Below are 21,556 nucleotides of genomic sequence, written 5' to 3'. Positions count from 1 at the left end.
TAAGATGCTTCTATAAGGACTGAGGCTGACACAAAGAGCTTGTAGTTCAAAAACAAAACCTTACTAATGGCTTAAATCTACACATACATGGAAGCTCCATCCTCACCTATCTAGAGAATAGTCCAGGTAGAAGAAGGAGTTTGTATCTCACCATCTTTCGGAGGGAAGTTGTGAGAGCAATGAATGGCGATGGAGAGACCGAAGGGAAGCAGGAGAGGACTTCCTAAGGAAGTCACTTAGATCCCATGATCTGTTTACCGACTTACAAAGGTATTTATTGCCCCTGGAGTTTAGCAGGACCAAATGGCCTGCAAGTAGAGACAGAGGACAGTAGAGAAGCATGCAGGAAATCCTATCTCTCTGAGGAAGGAGAGAGAAGGCAGTGGTTTCCCAACAGTTTGCTGTTTCACAAGGAAAATAAATAAGGCAACCATTTGAGGGTGGGTCCAGAGAGCAGGGCGCCAGGTCCTGGTCAGAGCCCCCTCCTGAAGACCCCCATCTTGAAGACCCCCTTCTGAAGCCCCGCTGAGGCCAAAGGTCCAGGGGTCCAGCCCCACTTCCCTGGGGTCTGCCTCTGGACCCAGAAAGGCGCCTGGACCTCAGGCAGCCTCCCTCGCACAAAGGCCACTCCGATGGGAGGAAGGGGCGCCCAGGGGCCATGCAGCCCGACCCCGTCCGGCTTCTTTTGGAGGACGCCCAGAGAAGGAGGCCCGCCGCCTGCTGCCTCTCTGGCCCTTGGCTCCATTCTCGCGGCCAAGAAGCTCCCGCTGAGGTTCGGCTGAAATCTCCGGACCCGGTTTCCCTTCCTCTGGGCGCCGCCAGAAGCCCCCCAACCTTGGTCCCTGCTGGACAGCCGCAGAGGCCGGTCGTGGCCGGAGGGGGGATCCCGGCTTCTGAGCTGGAGAGGGAGGGGCATCCCCAGGAAGGAAGGGGTCCCCCCACCGCCCGGGGCTTCCCCGATTTCCGGCGCCAGAGAGAGGCGAGGGGGAGTGGGCGGGGGAGTCCCGGGGGGCAGGGATCCCCAGGGCCTCCAGATGCAGCCCTCCTCCTCTCCCCCCCCCCCCCCCGGTGTCAAAGGGAGTTTCCTTCGCCGCCTCCTCGGCCTTTCCCGGCGGCCAGCAGGGCCCATAAAGGGCGCTCCCTCCTCTTCCCTCTGAAGCACACTCGCCCACAAGACACAACACCGGCGCCCAGAGAGAGAGAGAGAGAGAGAGAGAGGAGCCGGCAGGTAAACCGGGAGGGGGGGTTCCTATGTCCTCCCATTCAACCCTGGGGGGGCTGTGCGACCCTTGGGATGTCGAGGGGGGGGGCTCGGGAGGGCTCGGGGGCCTTTGGGGGGATCTCAGGGTCCCTCCTGCCCCGGGGAGCGCCGAGGAAGGGCCAAATGGGGAGGGGACCCTTCTTCGCTGGCGGGGCTCCGGAGGGGCGAGAGAGAGAAGCCTTGCCTGCCCTCCTGCTGCCCCTCGCCCCTTCTCCGGCCAAGAGGGCTCCTCGAAAGGGGTGGCAATGTGGGGCGAGGGGCGGCGGCGGCCAGGAGGCCCTCGAGGCCCCCGAGCCAAGTCCGCTCCTTCTGGCCAAAGGACACTGGCTCAGGGTTGAGTCAGCGGCTGACTCCGGACTCACTCCAGCCTTCGTCCGCAGCCCGGATCCTTTGCCTTGCTGACCCCTGGAAGCCCACCGTCCTCTTGTTGGGGCTGAGGGGGGGGGGGCAGGTACGTTGACTTGTTTCAAATGGCTTTAACCTCTTTTAACCCGTCAAGTTGTTTAACAGGTTTTGAGTCTCTCCAAATGAAAGTCCGCTTAAACTAATGTGACTGTTTATTATTATGGGTTATTTACTTCTTGTATCTAATATGCAGCCTTTCTCCCAAACCGGACCCAAGGCGTCCCCCAAAAGATACCGTTAAAGAAGACTAGCCCGCTGCTTCTAAATTGGGGCTGACCCCCTTCGGCTCCTTCCCTCCCTCCAGCCGCTCGGTCCAGCCCCGACGCCCCCGGCCTCCGCCGCCTGGCAGCCGGAGCCAGGAGCCCTCTTCTGGGCTGACCATGTGGCTGGCCACGCTCCTGGCCCTGGCCCTCTTCCCTGCTGGGGACGCCGCCGCCTCCGCCGCCTGGGGCTCCTTCCCCGCCGAGCGTAAGTCCCGCCATGTCCGGCCCGGTGTCCGGCTTTGCTCAGCCCTGGGATCTCGGGATGGTCACACATTCTCAGAGGGAGGCAGTGGACTTCCTCCGGGGGAAGCAACCATGCCGTCGGAGGTGACCCACATAGATTCCCCCACTCGCCCCTTCCCAACTGGGGCCCCAAATGTCAGAATGGAAGTGATGCCCTTGCAAGGGAAGCGCGGGGCCTTGTCCGAGGAGCAGAAACTCCCCCCGGGGAGGGGGAGAGGACAGCCCCCACTCCCCACTGACCCGGGGCCCCAATCCCTGCTGCCGGCATGGCTCCCGAGGAATCAGGAGGGCCGGCGGCGGGGAGCGCAGTGGAGGCGGGACCCCCAAGGGCAGCTACAGCCCCTCCCCATCCCCCCCCTCCCGGCGAGGCAAGTGGCCGATTCCTGTTCGCATTTCTGGGGGCATTTGGGTCCTTCTTTTCCCCGAATCTCGCCTCCAGCCCCCCCCCCCCTCCAGGGAACCCAGGAGGAAAGGGCAGGGGCGGTTCTTGGGGTGGCTCCCTGGTCCGGCCCAGGTACGAGTTCCGGGGGAGACCCTTGCAGCCCCTTCCCCTCCCTTCCGGCCCTCCGGCCCCTTCTCTGACCCCCCCGCCCCGCTTGCGCCCCCAGTGTCGGTGGGAGAGCTGGACCGGGAGGCGACGCTGCGGTGCCCGGAGGCTTCGGCCGGGCAGGCGGTCTGCTGGAGGAAGGGAGGAGGCAAGGCGGTGTGCCCCCGGCCCCCTCGAGGCCCGACCCTCCGCCTCCCGCCGCTGGACCTCTCCTCGGCCGGCAACTACAGCTGCTGGGCCGGAGGGACCTTGCTGGGCTGGACCTTCCTGGCCGTGCGGGGCCTGGGCCTCCCCCGCCTCCTGGACGAAGCAGGTGAGGACGGAGCGGGCGCCGGGGTCAGTCCCCCGCCTCGAGTTGGGCGTGGGCCAGGGGCAGGGAAGCCCACTGGGTGCCTCCACTCCAACCCCCGGCTGACCCGGGACCCCACTCTCTGCAGCCGGAGTGACCTGCGAGGCCGAGTCCTACAACAGCACCGTCCTCCGCTGCGCTTGGCTCGCTCTCCGCCCGGCCGCCTTCCGCCTCCACCTCCGACGGAGGTCAGTCTCTGGGCCCCCTTCCACACTTTGGGGGGACGATGGGGGGCAGCAGGGCTCGGACCCCCCAGGACCCTCTGAAGGGCAGCCACTCTTTCCGGCCGGAGCCAAAGGGCGTTCCTGGGGGAAGAGAGAGTTCCCGAGCATGTGCAGAGCGCCCCTTTCCGGAACCGACCCTGTGCCTCTTCTCTCCCTCTCATATCAGGGGTCCTGGGGGCGCCGGGGCGGGCTGCTCATCCGTGGAGAAAGTGGTGGGCGGCCGGGGCCCGACGCGGGTCGAGCTGGACGCCTCCGCCTGCGGCCCCGAGTGTCCCTCGGCCGAAGAGGCGCCGGAGACGGGGCTGGAGCTGGAGCTGGAGGGACTGGGCGCCGGGGGGCGCTTCCAGCGGATGCGGAGGAGCCTCTTCTGGCGGGACCTGGGTACGTTGGCCTCCCAGGGACAGGACGGGCTCGACTGACCGGAGGGCCACTGGGGCTGGAAACAAGGCCGGGGAGGGGTCAGCTGGATCCCAAGGAGGGGGCCACCCCTGTGAGACCCCCCCTTACCCGCCGGCTCCTTATGCTTCCCGACCTCGGGCGCCGGGCGTGGCTCGATTCCCGTGGGAAGCGGGGATGCCCCCCAGATCCGCCCGGGGCAGTGGCCCTCTGAGGCCCCGAGAAGAGAGACCCGGTCCAATGGGCCTCTGGAGCCTCTGGGGACACTGAGCCCGCTCTCTCTCTCTCTCTCTCTCTTCGTCCGTCGGTCCGCCTCGCAGTGAGGCCCGCGGCCCCCGAAGGCCTGGCCGCCCGCCAGGAGGAGAGCACCGGGCAGCTGCGGCTGAGCTGGGCCCCGCCGCGTTCCTGGGTCCGGCCCAGCTCCTTCTTCCCGCTCCGCTTCCACCTCCGCCTCGAGTTCTTCGGCAACCTGGACCGGGAGGGCCTCCTCCTCCTCTCGGACCTCTACAGCGTAGGTAGACCCCCAGCCCGACCCCCGGCCCCTTCGGGTCCCCCTTCGCCCTTCTCTGCCCGGCTCTCGGCTCCCCAGCAGGCCAGCAGTGTTCGGACAGAGGCCTGGAGGCAGCGGCTGGGCAAGGAAGGAGCCCTCTCTGCCCTCTGGCCGGAGCTCGAGGCCTTCGGGTGGGCTCCTCTCCATCGTCCTGCCTCCGGGGGGCGTCATTGCGGCCTCTGCTCCGAGGGAAAGGGCCTGACTCCCCCTCCGGCCCCCCAACCGGGGTCTTTCCCGCCACAGGACCGTCTGGAGGAGACCGCCCAGCCCCCCCGGCCCCACCAGCTCCTGAACCGGGTGAAGATCCGCTGCCGGGACCCTATCGCCCCCTCCCCCTGGAGCCCCTGGTCCGCATGGGCCTTTCCCCAATAGCCGTCTCTCCCTCCCTCCGCTGGTCTTTCTTCTGGAGGTCAGCGGAGAAGGTTCAAGAGCTGGCTTTAGAAATAAACGCGTGAAGAGAACGAATCTGGTCTTTGTTGCTCGTGAGGGGCGTCCAAAGCCCCCGGACCGCGGCAACCCTCCCCCCAAAGCGGCGCCTCCAGTGAAGGGGGCCACAGCCAGGGGCCAGTGCGGCCTCCGAGGTCAGTGGGTCAGTCAGGGCCGCGCGGGTCCCCACCCCACTCCCACGCCCCCTACATCGCCCCCTAGATCCCCAGAGAGGGAGGGGATCGGCAGACAGACCCCCCACTCCAAGTCCTCCAGACCCCCTGCGACCCCGGCCCAAGAAAGAGTCCCACGGCTCCTGGTTCCGTTCACGGCGCTTTATTGGCCTGGATTTGTCGGAGTCGGACTTGGAATGGGAATGTCGGGGGCAGGGGCCGGGGGACATGGGTCCTAGCTGGCCATTTTGTGCTTACGCCCCTCTCCCCTAATAACCCCGAGGCCCTTACACAGAATCCCACAACAAAGATTGTCGGGGGGGGGGGGCGATGTCTGGGGCTGATGGGAGTTGTAATCCTAGCCAAGCAGCTCAAAGCCCCCTCCCGAGGGGAGCTGGTCCCTTTTTCAGGAGGCGCAGCAGCAGCACGGAGACCCCCCCTCACAATGCCCCCATCTTTTTTATATATATACCGCTATTTCAAAGATCATAGGAGTGAACAGCAAGTAAGCTAATTAGCAAGTAAGCTAATTTGCCCCCAACAGTCTGGGTCCTCATTTTAGCTCCCTCCTCGGAAGGATGCAAGCCTGAGTCGAGCTTGGGCCCTTTGGCTGGTCTTGAACTCGCAACCTTGTGGTTTCGAGTGAATGGCTGCAGTACAGGCATTTAACCACTGCGCCACCAGGGCTCCTTTGGTCTGGAGGGGGCAAGCAAGAGGGGCATCCCTTCCCTCACGGTCCCTTCCTCGCCCCAAGGGCTCCCCCTCAGCTGGGCCTAAGGTTTGGGGAAGGGGGAAGAGGCTTCAGCAGGGGCTTCCTCACTGGTAGGTGGGGGTCAGTTAGGGGGAATTGTTACTTAGGTGGAGGAGGGCTCAAGGGGCAACTTCGCGCCCCAGTGTGGAGTGGGCCGTTTTCTGGCATCCTCACTTGGGGGTGCCCCTGACTTTGGGGCACCGACCCTGCCCCTCCATGGGGGCTCTGGGGAGCAGATTGCCTGCCACCCCGCCCCCCAGCCCTCGCTGCCTGAGCCCCAGAGGCTGAGGGCGGCCGGCCTTCGTGCGGTTTCACCCCAGAGACCCTGAGGGGCCAAGGGGCTTGTGGTTGCTGCTCTGGTTTCCCAGGACGTATCACTTGGGGGATGAGGGGGAGGTAGACCCCTGGGCCTGGATTGGGACCCCCTCCCACACAGGAAGACAGTTGAAAGGACTGTGGGGGGGGGGAGAGGAGGGGATCGCAAGGACCCTAGCCTTGGGGGGGATGCACTGTAAATGCTCTCTGAGCAATGGAGCCCTTCAACCGGGAGGCAAAGGGGGTTCCTGCCAAGGGTCCCCATTCCTCCCTCCCCACACATTGAGGTTTTCCTGCATTTGGGGGGGGGGAGGCGGGATTGCCACTGTGGGTGCTGACTTCTTTCACCCCAACTTCGCCGCTCCTGCCGTCTGTTTGCAGTGCAGACCTTGACTGGGTTTGCTAGGGATCTTTATTTTTGGGAAGAGATCTGGGGCCCAGAGCAGAGGGGCTGCCCCCAGCTGCCAGGAGGGTGGCCACACACTCGCGTCCCTCTCACAGCTGCCCAAAGGATGGTGGTCCCATGGAAGGTGAGGGGGAGAGCCTTGCTCCTCCCATGCCTCCAATCATACCTGGCCCAGGGGAGGCCCCCAGCTTCCAGGCGCCATTCCTCTGCCTAGAAAGTGGGGAGAGGGGAGGCAGGGGTGCCGATGGAGATGAACCAGGCCATGAGGGGTGGGCCCCAGTGGGGTCAGTGGGGTCACTGGGTTGCAGCCGGCCAGGAGGGCGCCGAGCTCCACCACATCTCCTCCCCCTCCAGCAGCTTCCTGGAAGAAAAGAGGGGGGCAAGAGGGTCACCAGGGTTAACCCAAGGGGGTCCCCACCTGCCCTCCGTTCGGAGTCCCATGTGGGAGCAGCCATCCCTGCCACCAATATCATGTCACCCCTTAACCTTCTCTTCTCCAGGTTAAACAGGCTAAACATTTATCCAGGATAAACATACTAAACAACAACAAACACTTCGGGAGAAAATATGAAATACACAGATACAGGAGCGGAGACACTTGGCTTGACAACAGTACATTTGAAAAGGATCTAGGAGTCCAAGTGGACCACAAGCGGAACATGAGTCAACAGTGGGATGCGACAGCAAAAAAGGCCAATGCGCTTCTAGGCTGTATTTATAGAAGTAGGGAATCTAGATCAAGGGAATTCATAGGGCCTCTCTATTCTGCTTTGGTCAGGCCTTGGACTGGTGTGGAATAACCTGGAATACTGGGTCCAGTTCTGGACACCACAATTCAAGAGGGACAGTGTCCAGCTGAAGTGTGTCCAGAGGAGGGAGCCAAAAACGGTGGGAGGTCTGGAAACCACCAAACCCTGTGACTAATTAGCGAACTGGGTGCGTTTAGCCCTGAGATGAGAAGGTTAAGGGGAGTCATGGCAGCCATGTTGGAGGGATGTCATACTGAGGCTGGAGCAAGCTTCTTTTCTGCAGCTCCAGAGATCAGAGGACTGGGTGGACTGGGGGTCTCTTGGGGGTCTCTTCCAGCTCCATAAAGCCATGGCATTTCCCAGAATGTTAGCTCTTTGGGGGGGGGGGATATGAAGACAGGACCTGTTAGGAACCCCCCCCCCCCCCCAAGAAGAGCTTATGGAGGCAACCTGCCTTGAGCTTCCAAGTCTCCTTGGCTGCAGCTGAATCAAGGAAGCGAGAAATAAGCAGGCGGAAACGACGTTCATCCCTCCACGTTTCTGGATTTGATTATTCACAGACTGTATTAATATGTTCTCTCTAGGAATCTCTAGGTCCTCCAGAGCAACTTTATGGTCGACTTTAACCAAAAGTAGCACTGAGGGACCTAGAGATTCTTGAGAGAACACTCCACTAGGCCTTTGTAGCTCCTTCATGCCAACTCTATGGTCAGTGTCTGTTGGATGTTGGCCAGAGAGTTGCACCGGAGGACCTAGAGATTCCTAGAGAGGTGTCCTCTCAGGTCAAAGCATGGTGGGTTTTTGCTTACGAGGGGGGGGGGGTCCTGTGCCCTTGACCCCAGAGAAGGTGGAGGGAGCTTTCTGAATGAATATATACTCCAAATTCCCACATAGTAACTAACTCGCATGACATGGCTGCTGATTTCGTTCCGTTTTGTTGTTGGTTTTAATTAAATTAAATTTTATGTAATGTTTTTAATCCCTTAATTTTAAAAAATAACTTTCTGTTTTTAAAGTTTCATACTATTTTAACTTGGGCTGTTTCTAGCCTTGTCAGCCGCCTTGAGCATCCCTGCGCTGGGAGGAAGGCGGGATGGAAGTAAACAAAATAATAAACAACCAGAAATATTACGTAATAAATGAATAAATAAACAAAAGGGCCGAGTGAGCTTAAAACTTTTAACTCGCTCGGTTGTTTAGACACAATAGGGCTGCATCCACACTGGAGATATAACCCGGTTTGGCACCGCTTTAACTTTTTTCTGGGTCAAGGCTATGGAATTCTGGGAGTTGGAGTTTGTTGTGGGGTCCAGAGCGGAACAGAGCTCCGCTCTGGACCCCACAACAAACTCCAGCTCCCAGAATTCCATAGCCTTGAGCCAGAATGCTGAGAAGCGGCGCGGTGCCAAACCGGGCTATTCCTCCAGTGTGGATGCGGCCATGGAAGGAGGGAGAGAAGGATGGCTGCTGCCGGCCTTTACCTGTAGGCAGCGATCTCCACGTCCAGCGCCATCTTGACCTTCAGCAGCTGCTGGTATTCCTGCAGGTATCGCGCCATCTCCTCCTTGGCCCCCGAAATCTCCTGCTCCAGTTCTGCCACTCTCTCCTGCGGAGGAAGAAGGAGGAGGAGGAGGAGAACCCGGCCCCGGAGCTGCCCACAACACACACCGGCACCCAAGACCCCTTCCCCAGGCCCACACAATCACACACACACACAGAGCCCTGAACCAGGAGGCACCAGGGTCCCCAAAAACGGAGCAGGCAAAAGCATTCTTCGTTGTTATTGATTCTTGCGATGGCGCTGCTTCTTCTGACACAACCCCTTTGTCTAATGTTTTGGGGCATTTTTCTGTCCTGAACAACGCTTGAAGTGGGACAGCAGAATAGACAAAATACCTGCAATTATCTCTACTGTTGTTATTAGTATTCTTTATCAATTAGTACTTATTGTTATCATTGTGCGAGACCTCCCCCTCCTCCAAGGGCCCTCTGCACTTTCCTGGTTTCCGATTCCGGATCTCCTGGCCACCGGCCCTTCCTCTCCCGGAGACCCCTAAAGCCATTTCCCGGCGGCTGCATTGCCCGCTCTGCTGGGCCACGGAAAAAGAGCGGCTCCGGCGCCGATCTCCTTGCCCCCGTTCCCTCGGCCGTTTCCAGGAGACTGGGAGGCCACCCTTGAACCCAGGCCCCGATCCAGGACCCCAAGGAGACCCCCTGCGAGGCCATGGCCAGCGGACCGAGGAAGGGAGGGAGGAAGGGAGGAATTGGGGGCGTGGGACAGTGGGAGCCCCAGACCTCCTCTCCGCCGCCCCGGAGCCCCGGGAGGAAGGGAGGAGCCCGGCCTTGCGTCTCACCTGGCAGCGGGCCACCTGGGCGCCCTGCCGGTCCTCGAGGGCCTGGAGCTGCCGATGGAGGGAGTCGATGGTGGCGCGGAGCGTGGCAATCTCGGCGGAGCGGGCCTGGAGCTGCCTCCGGTACTCGACGGTCTCCTGGCGAATGCTGCGCACGGCCTCCTGGTTCCGCCCGGCCAGCTCGGCCACTGAGGCGAATTTGGAGCGGTACCACTCCTCGGCCGCCTCCCGGTTCTTGGCCGCCAGGCTCTCGTACTGGACGTGGATCTCGCGCAGCGCCTCCGACAGGTCCGCCTTGGCGTGCCCCGCCGCGGGCGAAACCCCCGCCGCCGCCCCGACGGACCCCGCCGCCGCCTGAGCCTGGGCCTGGGCCTCCAGCTCTGCCCGCTCCTCGGCCAGCAGCTTCTGCAGGAAGGCCAGCTCGGCCCGGAGCGACCCGGCCGCCTCTTCGGCCTGGCAGGCGGCCAGCGCGGCTCGGGCGGCGTCGTGGCGGAGGCGGCGCAGTCCCTCCTCGGCCTCCCGGCGGCGTCGGGCCTGGAGGGCGCATCGCTCTCGGAGCTGGTCGCGGGCCTGGCGCAGGCGGTCCCGCTCGGCCTCCAGGCGGGCCTTGTCCCCGGCCTCGGCCTCCAGCAGCGCCCGCAGGCCCCTAGCCTCCTGCCGGTAGAGCTGCGGGAGCCGGGCCGGGCCTCGTTCCTGCCGCCGCAGGGCCTCCGCCTCCCGCCGCAGCGCCCGATTCCGGTGCTCGAGGTCACGGACGCGCTCCACGAAGGAGGCGAAGCGGTCGTTGAGGGCGGCCAGCTGCTCCTTCTCCTGCGTGCGGAGGCCCAGCAGCTCAGCGTTCAGGCTGCTCACCTGCGCCAGGTCCAGCCGCTCCACCGGGTCCGGGACCGGGCGCGTCTGCGGGGGGCACCGGGGCCGGGGAGAACGGAGCGGGGAGCGTCCGGGGCTGCCCCCGAAGCGCCACTCCCAGCCTTCGGACTCCATCCCGGCGCGGGCAGCGGCTGCCCTTCCGGCTCCGCCTCGGCTCCGGCCTCCGGTGGTGGGGCTCCAGCGGCTCTGCTGCGGTCACTGCGGCACGGCAGGCGCTCTTATAGGGGCTCCGCCTCCGAAGGATGCGTCAAGGCCGGCGGCAGCCAATCAGGGCGCGCTGCAGGAAGAGCAGCAGGAGGGGGCGCGAGGAAGACCCCTCCCCTCGTCCGCTGCGACACCGGAGGACGAGGTGGTCACGTGGCCCTGCAGAGAGCGAGGGAGGGAGGGAGGTAGGGAGGGAAGAGGGACAGGTGCTGGGGAGGTCTGGGGGGGGGCGATGACACCCACGACCCCCTCCGCCCCGAAAGAGACAGAGTCTGCTTCAGTGGGGCGCTGTGGGAGAAGAAGGGAAGCCTCGCTGGTCTGGATTCTCCTCAGGAACAGCCCCAGAAAAACCCACTGGCCAGGGAAGCACCCCACCGCAGAGGGACAAGGGAAATCGCCCGCCCCCGTTTTATAACGCGCTCCGTCGGGAAGGGCTGAAGAAGAAACTACGTGGGGGTCACAAGCCTCACCCCCCCCCGAACGCGGCTGGTTGGATTATTCCTAGGGTCTGGGGACTGCAGCCCCCCCTCCAGGACTTACCTCCATGCCCCCCCCCCCCGCAACCCGGCATCTCGCCCCCGGCCCTCTGCCACCCGCCCTTAGGAAAATGCCCCCCAACCCAGCCTCCTCTTCAACCCCCTCCAGCCCTTTGCTGCAGTGGCGCTTTAGACCGCCCCGGACGTCCTGCCCCCCCCCAGACCCTCCCCTTTGGCCTCGTCGCCCTCCGCGTTTGGTAATCGCCTTCCTCGCGGCCGGAGGCGCTTCCGGTGGGTTTGGGAAAGGCGACCAGAGGTCCTAAGAGCCGCAAGGGGGGGCACTGCACAATGTAGGACGTTCCAGAAAGATTGAGGACATCACCCAAGAAAAGATACAAACACTCATGTTGTTTAGTGATGCTCAAAATGGAGGACATCTTGATAGTCCATCTGGAGACAAGGTTGAAATGGAGGACAAGTCCTGGAAAAGGAGGGCCTCTGATCACCCTCTTTGGAAGCACCCGAGGCTCTGCAGGCAAACAGGGTTGAGCCCTCTACCTTTGGAGGGAATTCTACCGTGTTAACCAGCCTCGGGAGACCCAAGAGCTCCGGCAAAGGACTCGGGGGCTTAGACGAACCAGAAGCCGCTTCCCGAGACCTTCCTCCTAAGAGAACAGTGGACCTAGCCTGGTGGGGGGCATTCGGGAGGGGAGAGCAGAGAGGCCTCCGGCTTCTCTCTGACCAAGGGGCAGCTCCCCTCCTCTCTCTCCTCGCGGGGCTTGGCAAGGGCAGATCCACCGGGGAGGGCTTTTCTCTCCAGTGGGAAAATTAACAGGTGGGGCAGAAGAGGGGGGTCCCTTGGCCCTTAGGGGTGTGCGGGGGGGTTGGGGGTCTAACCCTTCTGCGACCACCCGGGGCGAGGAGGCAGCCTTCTCCTGGGGCCTGGGCTCGGCCTCCAGCCCGACGGACCTCTGCGGCCTCTGGACCGTGACTGTCCCTCGAGCCTGCCCCCCCCATTCCGCCGCTCGCGGGTCTTACCATCCCTGGGGGGCGAACTGCCACCTCCACTCCTGCAGGGGTGGGACTGTGATGCCTCCCACCCCCACTCCCCCCGCGCCGCCCTGGAGGGGTCTGGGCCAAGGGAAAGGGGTCCGCCAACAGCCGGGGCTCTGGGATCCTCCTCCCCCAAGGACCCTCCCCCGAGATTGGGGGTGGCGTTCAAGGCTGGGGAGGGGGCCTCTCCTGTCCCCCATCCCCCGATGGCAGTGCTGGCACCGAAGCCCCTTCCCTTTTGGCCCCGGGGTCTCGGCGGAGGGGAGGCGAAGACGGACCGGCAAAGGCGTGGGAGAGTTTATTGTGGGAAGAAGAAGAACCAGTCAGTAAAAATTAGTGGGGAGGGGGCAGCAAAAGTCTCTGGGAGCCCCCCCTTCCCTCCTCGTCCCTCGGCGCCTGGGGCTCAGAGGAGAGCGGCCGAGAGGGACGAGGCCCTGCGCTGCTCCTCCTCCTCCTCCTCCTCTTCGGCCCAGGGCTGCAGGTTCTGGAGGGCGAAGAGCGAGGAGTTGTGGAGGCAGAGCCGGTCCGGATGGGGGGGCCCCGGCGGGGTCTGGGGGTGGCGGGGGGCTTGCAGGGCCGGACTCGGCGGCGTACCCCCCGCCATGCCCTTCTGGAAGGCCTCCTGATGCAGGCGAAGCATCAGACGATTGGCCTGCTGCCGCTCCGCCTCGCGCTCCTCCGCCGTCTGCCGCCTGCGGGGGGGGGGGCAAGGGGAAGGGGAAGACAGACAGACAAGGGGACCGCCGTTAAGGGAGGCGCCTCTTGCCCTACGACCGCCGACCCCCGCCCAGAACAGAGGGAGGACAGGAGAGCCTCCCGGGTTCCAGCCTAATTCTCTTCTAACTCATTCAGAGGATCTCTAGGCTTCTCCTTTCAGGCGACGGGGGCATGGGTCACTGGAGGTCTGCATGCCCTGAGGAGGACGGGGGCAGCCCCAACCGCTCAGCCTCCGGACCCTCACCGTATTCCCAAGACGCCCCTCCGAGGTGGGCTCTCGAGACCAGGGGAGGGGCCGGGGGTGGTCTCGGGGCCTCCCTGCCCTGCCCTGCCTTCCCCTCTGGCGGGGGGGGGGGGGGGCTACCTCCACTTGGTGCGTCGGTTCTGGAACCAGGTCTTGACCTGGGCGTCGGTCATCCGGAGGGCCTTGGCCAGGGCAGCCCGCTCCGCCGAGGCCAGGTACTTCTGCCGGAGGAAGCGCCGCTCCAGCTCCCCGATCTGCGCCCGAGAGAACGACGTCCGCGGCTTCTTCCGCTTCGGCGGCGTCCGGTTCTGGTAGGGGTGCCCCACCCGCCGGGACACCGAGAAAGGAGGCAGCGCGGCGGCGGCTGCAAAAGGAGAGGAAGGGGACAATGGGGGAGAGGGGGACAGGGGGACCCCCACCTACCCCCCCCCCCGCGGCTCCTCTGGTGGTTCCCTCTTGGCCTTCGCTGGGCTGACCTCCAGAGAGGCCACCGCCAGATCCCAGGAGAGACCCCTCGGGACCCCTCCGCCTTCTCCCAGGGACGAACGGGTCCGGTGCTCCCGGGTGGGTTTTCCCTTCCGCTCCGGTCGCTGCCCTCCCGCGACCCACCAGGAGTGGGCCAGGGTCGCCTTCCTTCTCTTGGGCAGAAGGAGAGGAATCGGCTCTTTCGGCGCCGGGGTACAACCTCTCTCGGGCGGAGGAACGGAAGGGATCGCCCCCCCCCCTCAGACCCCAGACAAGCCCGATCGGGGCCCCGAAATCTTTTTGGGTTCTCCAACGTCCCTCCCACGCTTCTGGCCTGGTTGGGTCGAAGTGGGGGGGAGAAGGAGTAGGGATGCGGAAATTGGGGTGGAGGGCTCCAAGTGTAGCTGCGTCCCCCTCCTCCAGACCCCCCTTGGCCTCTGCAGCCTTTCTGCTCCGCCGGACTGAGGACTCTTCTCCGGGACCCGAAGGCTACCCTCTGCCCCCCCCCCCGTTTTCCGAAACGTTTTCCGTTCATCCGAAACCGTCTGATGGAAGCCTCCGGGCCGGCGGTGGGAGAGGCTTGACCCCTGTCCGCTCTGGAGTCAGGCCAGGCAGCCTCGGAGTGGGAGGCTTTTTTCGCGTTAGGTGGGTGGCGCTGAAAGCACCCTTCAGGGGCGCGGACCCCCTACCGGAACCCACCCCTTTCTCACACACATTTGGACACACACATTCTCGACCCCAAACTCCGAGTGTGAGGGGGGCCTTGGGGGCCAGCAAAGGGGGCTCGGGGGCGCGTCCCTCACCTGCGATGCGCTCCTTGGCCAGCCGCCTGCTGTTGTCCATCCAGGGGAAGGGGAGGCCGGCGGGGGGCCCCGGCTGAGGCCGGAGGGGCGCCGAGGGGATGGGACGGTGCGCCGGGACCCGGATCACTCCCCCCGAAGACCCACCCGCGGCGGCCGTCCCCGGCAAACCGTAGGCACCTAGCGCGCAGGCCGGACCGAAATCCTGCGCCGCCTCGTAAGCCCCGCAGAAGAGCGCCGCTTCTTCTGCCTGCGCGCCGGGGGCAGCCCCACAATTCTCGCGGGGCGTCGGGGAGCAGCCCAGGATCTGGTCGATGCCGAAGCGGATGGGCTCGTGGGCCGGGGTCGGCGAAGGGGGCGCCGGGAGGGTCCCAGCTCGGCCCAGCCCCAAGGGCTCCATCCCGCCAGCTCAGTGGGCTCCAGCCTCCCGGTCTGCTCCGCAGAGCCCCACTCTCGTCGTCGCCCCGGTGGGGCCTGGGGGTCTCGGTCCAGGGGCGCTCAGGGCGGGGCCTCCATGGGGCCGTCGGAAGAGGGGCGCCTGCTTCTCCCGCGCCGCGTCTGGACAGCTCCGGACAGTCAGGAAGGCGGCCGGAGGGGGGCGCGGGGGGGTCGTCCAGGCAAGGCTGCCGGAGCCTTCCTCCCTCTCGCCGCCCCCTCCTGCCCCAGACCTCAGGCTCCAGCCTCGCCATTGGCGGCCTCCGGGGCTGATTGACAAACCCGCTGGGGGGGGCGAGGGTTGGATGTCCTGGAGCTCCTCCCACTTGTAAAGTCCCTTCCCTCCCCCCTTCGCCTGAGTTCTTGGGTGCCCCCCCCCCGCCGATCCCGATTTATTCCCTTTGGGCTCCAGAGGACTCTCGAGGGGGGCGCCTCAGGGGAGGGGTGCGGCCGCTTCGGGAGTCAGCAGGAGCTGCCTAGTTTGCCCCCCCCCGGGCTTCCCCCCTGAAATAAAACCGCCCCGATCCCCTGCGTGGGATCTCCCTCCGGAGACCTCCGACTCGTCCTTCTCCCTTCTGCGCCCCCACCGAAGCGCCCGAAACCCGAACTCTCAGAGGTGGGAGAAGGCGGCGAACCGGCGGTTCAGCTGCAAAAACCGAATCGGGGAGGTCAAAGGGTCAGTCTGCTTCAGCCGCCCGGCGGAAAAAGCCTCTTCGGGAGGAGAAGGAGGCGAGACGGGGAGATCGTTATCAGCGCTCCCTGCCCCGATTCCGTGGCGCCGCTTCAGGGTCTCTGAGCCGAGGGTCAAGGCGGGGAGGGCGGCCCAGACGGAGCCGCTCCTCTTTCCCAAATGCAGACGGGCCACAGCCATCGGCCCGGAATAGGCGCGGAGAGGCTGGCCGGGCCTGGCTCTTCCGGACCCGCAAAGAGTTGGCGGCGTGGGGAAAGGGGCCGCGAGGGGCGGAAACCTGTTGCGATGTCAGCCCCGGAGGAAGGACAGGGTCCGGCGGGGCGCCTCTCTCGGGAAACTCGCCCTCCGGAGCAGGACGGGAGCAGGCACCGGAAAGCTCACCTCGTCTTGCACGGGAGAACGGGGGGCCCGCGCGTCCTTAAGGGCAGGGCCCGGCGGAAACGGACTGAGTGGCTTCGGGGCACAAGTGTTGGGATATAGCAACTTGGCATGCTGAGACCTTCTCGTAATGCATGTCTTTGGTAGTTTATTGCTTACTAACAACCCCTCCTCTTTTCCTGTTTACTAAAAGAGAGCACCCCTCACCTTTTGTCCCTGAAGAAGAGTCATCGCCATTGCTGTCTTCCCTTCCTTTGTCCGGAGCTGATGCTGAGGGAGCCTTTCCTAAGATGCATGCAGACTACCTTCTCTACCTCCTATTTCTTGCAACATGAAGCATCTCTGTCTCCAAGTTCCTTCATGCACATCATGTTGTAAGTAAACCTGTTTCTTTTCATCTTAACCAAGTGAGGGAGTTTTCATTGGGGACACGGGGGGGAGGGGGCTGCGACTGGGAGAGGAGTGGAGCTGGTGAGTTTTCTTATATTCCGCGGTGCTAGAGAGATTGAACAATCTCGCCTGCTTTCCTGAGTTTCTAACGAACCTCAAGAAAGAACTACATTTCCCAACAACAACAAGGGCTTCAGAGGAGGAGGAGGAGGAGGATGCCACCTCAGTTCTCTCCTCCTGACCTTCCCTGGGTTGTTGGTCCCTGTCCTCTGGGCGCTGCCAGCACCGGGAAGGAAGGCAAGCTTTCCCTCAGCCCCAGACCCTGCCGGCCTCCGGACACACGGAGCTTTCCCGGGGAAGGCGCCCGGGCCTCTTGGAGGGCCTTCCTAGCAGTCCCGGGGCTCTTGGAGGTCGCTGGCTGAGACCCTTCGGCTGAGAGAGCTCTGGGCCGCTCCAAGCCCGCGCTGTCCATCTCTGCTGAGAGCCGCCGCTTCCCGGGGTCCGGATCGCCCCCGGCTGGGCATACTGTCCGGTTCCAGCGAGCGATGCCCGGGCGGAGAGGGAGAGCCTGGCTGGCCTCCTTCCGCGGCCCAGAGGGCTTCACTTGCGTCCAGGCCGAGGCCGCGGGTCCGTCTGGCGTGGAGGGCGGGATTGCTGGAGGGGGGCTTCGGATGATGGCTACCCAAACCAGACCTCAGAAGAAGGCTGTGACTTGGAAGGGCAGCCGGGAAGGAAGGGGGCCAGATCCTGAAGTGCAAAGATCTATACAATTAAATGCTAAACTTAGGATGGCTCCTGCCAGAGTCTTTCCCGTTTCTGCCTCTGGCCCCGAGATCTGGACGGTGGCGGAAGCCGAGAGGGAGAAAACCAACGCTCCCGAAAAGTGGTGCTGGAGGTTCTGCGGGTTCCGTGGCTGCTAGAAAGACAAATAAATTAGGCATCGAAGCCTGAACTCTCCCTGGAAGCCCGGGTAACCAAAGCGAGACTGCCCTGCTACCGGCACAATGTGCATGGTTTAATCCGCGGCTACTACTCTGGGGCACGTGAGTGACAGGGGAGGCCGACAAGCCGGAAAGGAAAGGCCAGGCTCCGAGCCTCTCTCTGGCCAAGACAGCTCAGCCCTCTTCCTGCCTCCGTTTGGGGCGAGCCCGAGGAGGCCCCTCCGTCTCTGGGCGCCCGGGACCCGCCTTTCAGGCGCGGTGGTCGGAGGGCGGCTGTCTCCGTCTCGGACTTCGTGGCTGCGACCCACCCGCGTCTTCGGGAACAATCGGAGCTGCCAGAACCGGAACCAGAGGAAGGGCAGATATTATTATTATTATTATTAATCTATTTATTAATTTTATCCCGCCTCAGACAGGATTGGGAATAAAAATACAACAATTTAAAAACCTCCGGGCAAAGACGTTCCTTCTGTGAGGGTTTGATAACCCCCCTCTCTCTCGCTGCTCTTCCTTTGGCTGGGTTGACCCCTTCTCCTCCTTACTTTCTCTTCCCACCTTCCCCTTTCTGAATTTTGGCACGATAACCTGCACCTGCAAGTCAAGGCCAAGCTGACCAAGCCAAGAGAGAGACAAATTAGTTTTCAGTGCCAGATGATAAGGAGGGTGCCCGAAGCTTAAGCGCTGTCTTCTGTATAAAAGGCTGCTCTTTGCTTTGTCCGGAGGCACAGTTTGGCAGAAACGATTCCCCTGTGTTCATTTGCAGGCAAATAAAGGCCATCTTGGATCATGGACCTAGTCTGTTTGTTTCTCCTGTTTTGGTACCTTAACACTTCGGAGGCGGAGGGTGTCGGTCTTGTGCAGAGAGGCTTTTCGCGAGGGCTGTAAAGGCTGCAAGGCTTTTAACTGTTTTCTTTAACATTCGTTTTTAGAATTGATGTTTCAATTCGGTTTCAATCCTGGCTTTTGGTTGCAGTCTTTTCAATGCATAAGGCGCCGCCGCAGCTCCAGTCTTGGGAAAGAGGCCAGATCCTTTAATTCTTCAGTTATTGTTGTCTTTGCCGTTTCCTTTATCATTATGATTATGGTGGTTGTTATTTTTATTTCCCCTTCTCAATTCCCATCAGGGAACTTCCTTTCGGTTTCGGAAAGGCGGAGGGGCCTCCCCCGCGAACGATCCAAGGGCCGCCGGCCCGATCCGGCTCCGAAGAGGTCCAGCCTGTTTCCTGCTGGACAGAGAACGGAGCCCCGCCGCGGCCCGGAAACTGCGGTCGAGGCCCCACCGGAGTAGACCCATTCGGTCCCTGGGACTTGCTCGCCTGTTGAACCGAGAGGGGCCTCGCTGCCTCGGCCGCAGAAGGGAAGGGGCTCGCTAAAGGGAGGTTCGACAGGTGTTTTCCAAAAGCAATCTCACAAAGGGCTCCCCTGAAGCCAGCGCCCCGGCAAAAGGCAGCCAGCCACGGAGGGGTAGCTGTCTTCTGGAGGGGCATGGGCACTGCCCCCTCCCCGAAGGGCGCCCCTCTGTCCCTCGGACTGTCCAGCTGGCTCTCCATGGAGCCCAGTCCGGAGGGGGCTTCCTTCCCTGGCGTCCTCCCTCCCGAGGCAGCGCCCCTCTTTTCCTACCTCGATGATGGGGTGGGGGTCCCTGCTTTCCTTCCACAGACAGTCTTTCTGGCAGGCCTCGAGCTGATGGAGGGCCATCCGAGGGCCTCCTCCTGGGGGGGGGGGTACCAAGAGAAGCAACCGGGCGAGTCGCCCCCAGAGCGGCCCCTTCCCCGGTTCTCGGGCCCCCCTCCCCGCCCTAACCAAGCCAGGAAGGTCCGGAGGAGGCGGGAGATCCTCGGGCCGTGGACCTTCCTTCCGCGGGAGACGCCCTCGACCTCGATGCCCTTCCCGGTGCCAGTGGCCAGCTGCCCTCGCGTGGACCTCCTCTGGGCATGGCGACCCCTTGGACGAAGCATCCCCAAGACCCCCGTCCTGCTCCACTGCAGACCCAGGCCCCTGAACAACCCAATGGAGGGGTCCGGCCATCTGCCCGCGGCCTTGATCCCTTCCTTTCCAGTGTCCTCCCTTCTCAAGATGCAGGAAAAGTAGGACGGGCTTCGTTTCGCCCTCTTGGCTCCAAGGAGAGGCCGGGCTTGATCTGGTCGAGAAGGACCCATTTCTCCGGAGACGCCAGCCACAGATCAAGGCCAAACGTCAGGAATAGACCGAAAAACCCACCAAACCCCATTTGTTCGGGGTTCGGGGGGCTGTCCTGGGGACCTCAGCCTCTTCTCCAGCCCCACATCATCTGCAATGGATCGATGTTCTCCTCTTTCTTCACTGTCCAGTGACGGGGAATATATGGCTTGGGCGGCCCTTATTTTGGTGGTCAGGTTTCTGTCTTTCCCTTTTCGGATCCGGTCCAGTCCTTTCAAGGCTTCCGTTCCCGAGGTCAGCCCCGAAGCCCCAGAAGGACGGACGGACGCTAGTCCAAGCCCTCTTTTTTCTTAAAATTTGACCATTAAAGACAAGAATAAAATATTAATCGACTAAAATTAATAGGCGTCTTATTTCTTCAGAACAGTCGCTTGAAACAAACAGGCGCCTTTATTGCTACGAAAGGAGCGATTAACTTCTCTTTTAGAATCAATACGCCTCTTCCATCATTTTAATCAATTTTAATCAATCGTTCTTTGAATTAATTAAAATTAAAATTAGTCTCAGTTCTATAAAATAACCGGCTGAATTATTTAAGACTGAAACCGGACACAACCCTTGTTTGTTTCGAGTAATTGTCCGGAGTATTTTCTCCGATCAAACAAGGCTTTGGGATCCGGGAGCTGGAGTGGGTTCTGGGCCGCGAGCGGAGCGGAGGATGGCAGAGGATTCTCTGAAGAGGAAACTCTTCTGGAACATGGCCTTCACAGAGCCCCAAAACCCACAGAAAACGGTTGGAGAATTGCTAGTTGTGTTTTGTTTACTTTATTTCTTACTGTAACCCGCCTTGATCCGCAGAGAGAGGCGGGCTATAATAATAATAATAATAATAACCCCCGCGTCCCGCAATGAGGGAATCCCGCGCCTCGCTCCCTGCATCTGCACCGAGCACCAAGATTTAGAAAACGAAAGTACAGTTTTGAACAGAGAAGGGAAGGGAAGTCCCATGCCGATCCTGAGCCCCTCCCTGCCTTTGCCCTCGAGGGCCGTCGCTCGGCCCCTGAGCCTTTCCGGGGATCGGGGCCCCAGAGTGGCCTAAAAGGGGCAGCCAGGGTCCGGGGGCCTCGTCGCCTCCTGACTTTATTCAGACCGGCAGTTTGGGGCTACAGGTCAGGGGCGCCTTCTCCCCCCCCACCACTGTCCCTTGGTCACAGTGCGTCACACACACACAAATCCCCCCCCCAAAAAAAAACCAGGGCCAGTGCCTGAGGCCCCCGAAAGGGGGGCAATACATGATCAGCCCCTCAGCCTCCCCTCCCCGCCGGCCAGGCGCCCCCAGAGCCCCCCAGACGCCCCCTTCCCAGCCTCCCTCCTCGCTTCCTCCCTTCCCTGGGCGAGGGCAGCTTGCCCCCTTCTCTCCCTCCCTCCCTCCCGGGCCCTCTTCCTCCTCCTCCTCCTCCTCCTCCTCCTGGTCTCTGTTTCGGCTGCTGCTGCTAAAGCTGCGCCTGGGTTAATTCGGGGCTAATTCGATTTGCCCGTCCGCAGATTGCATTAAGGCGGCCCTGCGCGGGGTCCTGGGCCTCCCGGGGGAGCGGATGGCGCCTCCTGCCTCCATCAGACACGTCGTCACCGCATCAGGCAGGCAGGCAGGCCGCCCCCGGCGCCGGAAGGAGGAGGGCTTCCCCGGGCATCGGCCGGGTGCGGGGCCGGGTCGCGGAGAAGGCGGCGGCGGGGGTCCCGGACTCCTCCTCCGCGGACCTCGCCCTCCGCTCTCCCGCCGTGGGTCCCTTCGGGGAGAAAGGCGGGATAGGCATTAAATAAATAGAAGCGGGGTCCCTGGGGAGAAAGATCCCGGGCAGCAGGAGGAGGAGAAGGAGGCCTTCCACCTGTTGGCCTCTGGAAAGTCTCCTCGCCCGCCCTCAGGAATAACTGCAAGAGCAGCAACTGTCGGAAACGGCACCATCCCCCCCCCCCCCGCTCTTCCTGGCCTTTGAAAGACTGGGTCATAAATACCGGTTTTTGGAAGGGAGGGGGCAGGTGACCGGACCATGCGACCAAGGACCTTTCCCAGGGCCCTATAAAGAAGGACCCCCCCCCCCCAGTCTCCGGCCTCTTCTCCATTCTTCCCCTTTTTGGGGGGGGGGGTTCTTCCTCATTTTCCCCAGAGAAGGTGCTGAGTTCGAGACCGACGCTCTTTCTTTTACCTATCACCTGAAACTCCTTGTTGCCTTGTTTACATGAGGGCTGCGTCCACACTGGAGAAACAACTCGGTTTGGAACCGCTTTAACTCTTTGTCTGGCTCAAAGGCTATGGAATTCTGGGAGTTGGAGTTTGTTGTGGGTC

At 62.5% G+C, this 21,556-nt stretch overlaps 3 protein-coding genes across 3 annotated transcripts; 1 reads left to right on the top strand and 2 right to left on the bottom strand.

The window, feature by feature from the left end:
* Window positions 1-1,384: 1,384 nt before the first annotated feature.
* Window positions 1,385-4,617, top strand: LOC149313355 (interleukin-12 subunit beta-like). The gene is made up of 7 exons (XM_089527281.1): window positions 1,385-1,599; window positions 1,971-2,134; window positions 2,781-3,032; window positions 3,157-3,256; window positions 3,459-3,673; window positions 4,009-4,199; window positions 4,482-4,617. The coding sequence occupies exons 1-7, from the start codon at window positions 1,385-1,387 to the stop codon at window positions 4,608-4,610; spliced, it is 1,266 nt and encodes a 421-aa protein (XP_089383407.1). The 3' UTR covers window positions 4,611-4,617.
* A 373-nt stretch (window positions 4,618-4,990) lies between these two features.
* LOC149313354 (alpha-internexin-like) lies at window positions 4,991-10,454 on the bottom strand. Its single transcript, XM_089526519.1, has 3 exons — window positions 9,413-10,454; window positions 8,540-8,664; window positions 4,991-6,670 (listed from the first exon to the last, which is right to left on the bottom strand). The coding sequence occupies exons 1-3, from the start codon at window positions 10,391-10,393 to the stop codon at window positions 6,604-6,606; spliced, it is 1,173 nt and encodes a 390-aa protein (XP_089382645.1). The 5' UTR covers window positions 10,394-10,454; the 3' UTR covers window positions 4,991-6,603.
* A 1,961-nt stretch (window positions 10,455-12,415) lies between these two features.
* On the bottom strand, window positions 12,416-14,638 carry TLX2 (T cell leukemia homeobox 2). Its single transcript, XM_089527280.1, has 3 exons — window positions 14,242-14,638; window positions 13,094-13,337; window positions 12,416-12,704 (listed from the first exon to the last, which is right to left on the bottom strand). The coding sequence occupies exons 1-3, from the start codon at window positions 14,636-14,638 to the stop codon at window positions 12,416-12,418; spliced, it is 930 nt and encodes a 309-aa protein (XP_089383406.1).
* Between the last annotated feature and the right edge of the window lie 6,918 nt (window positions 14,639-21,556).

Source organism: Sceloporus occidentalis, unplaced genomic scaffold (genome assembly GCF_023333645.1).
Source record: "Sceloporus occidentalis isolate IW3139 unplaced genomic scaffold, rSceOcc1.0.p SCAF_5, whole genome shotgun sequence".
Taxonomy (NCBI): domain Eukaryota; kingdom Metazoa; phylum Chordata; class Lepidosauria; order Squamata; family Phrynosomatidae; genus Sceloporus; species Sceloporus occidentalis.
The sequence above is the reverse complement of the archived record's forward strand: the minus strand, read 5'-3'. Positions and strand labels throughout refer to the sequence as shown.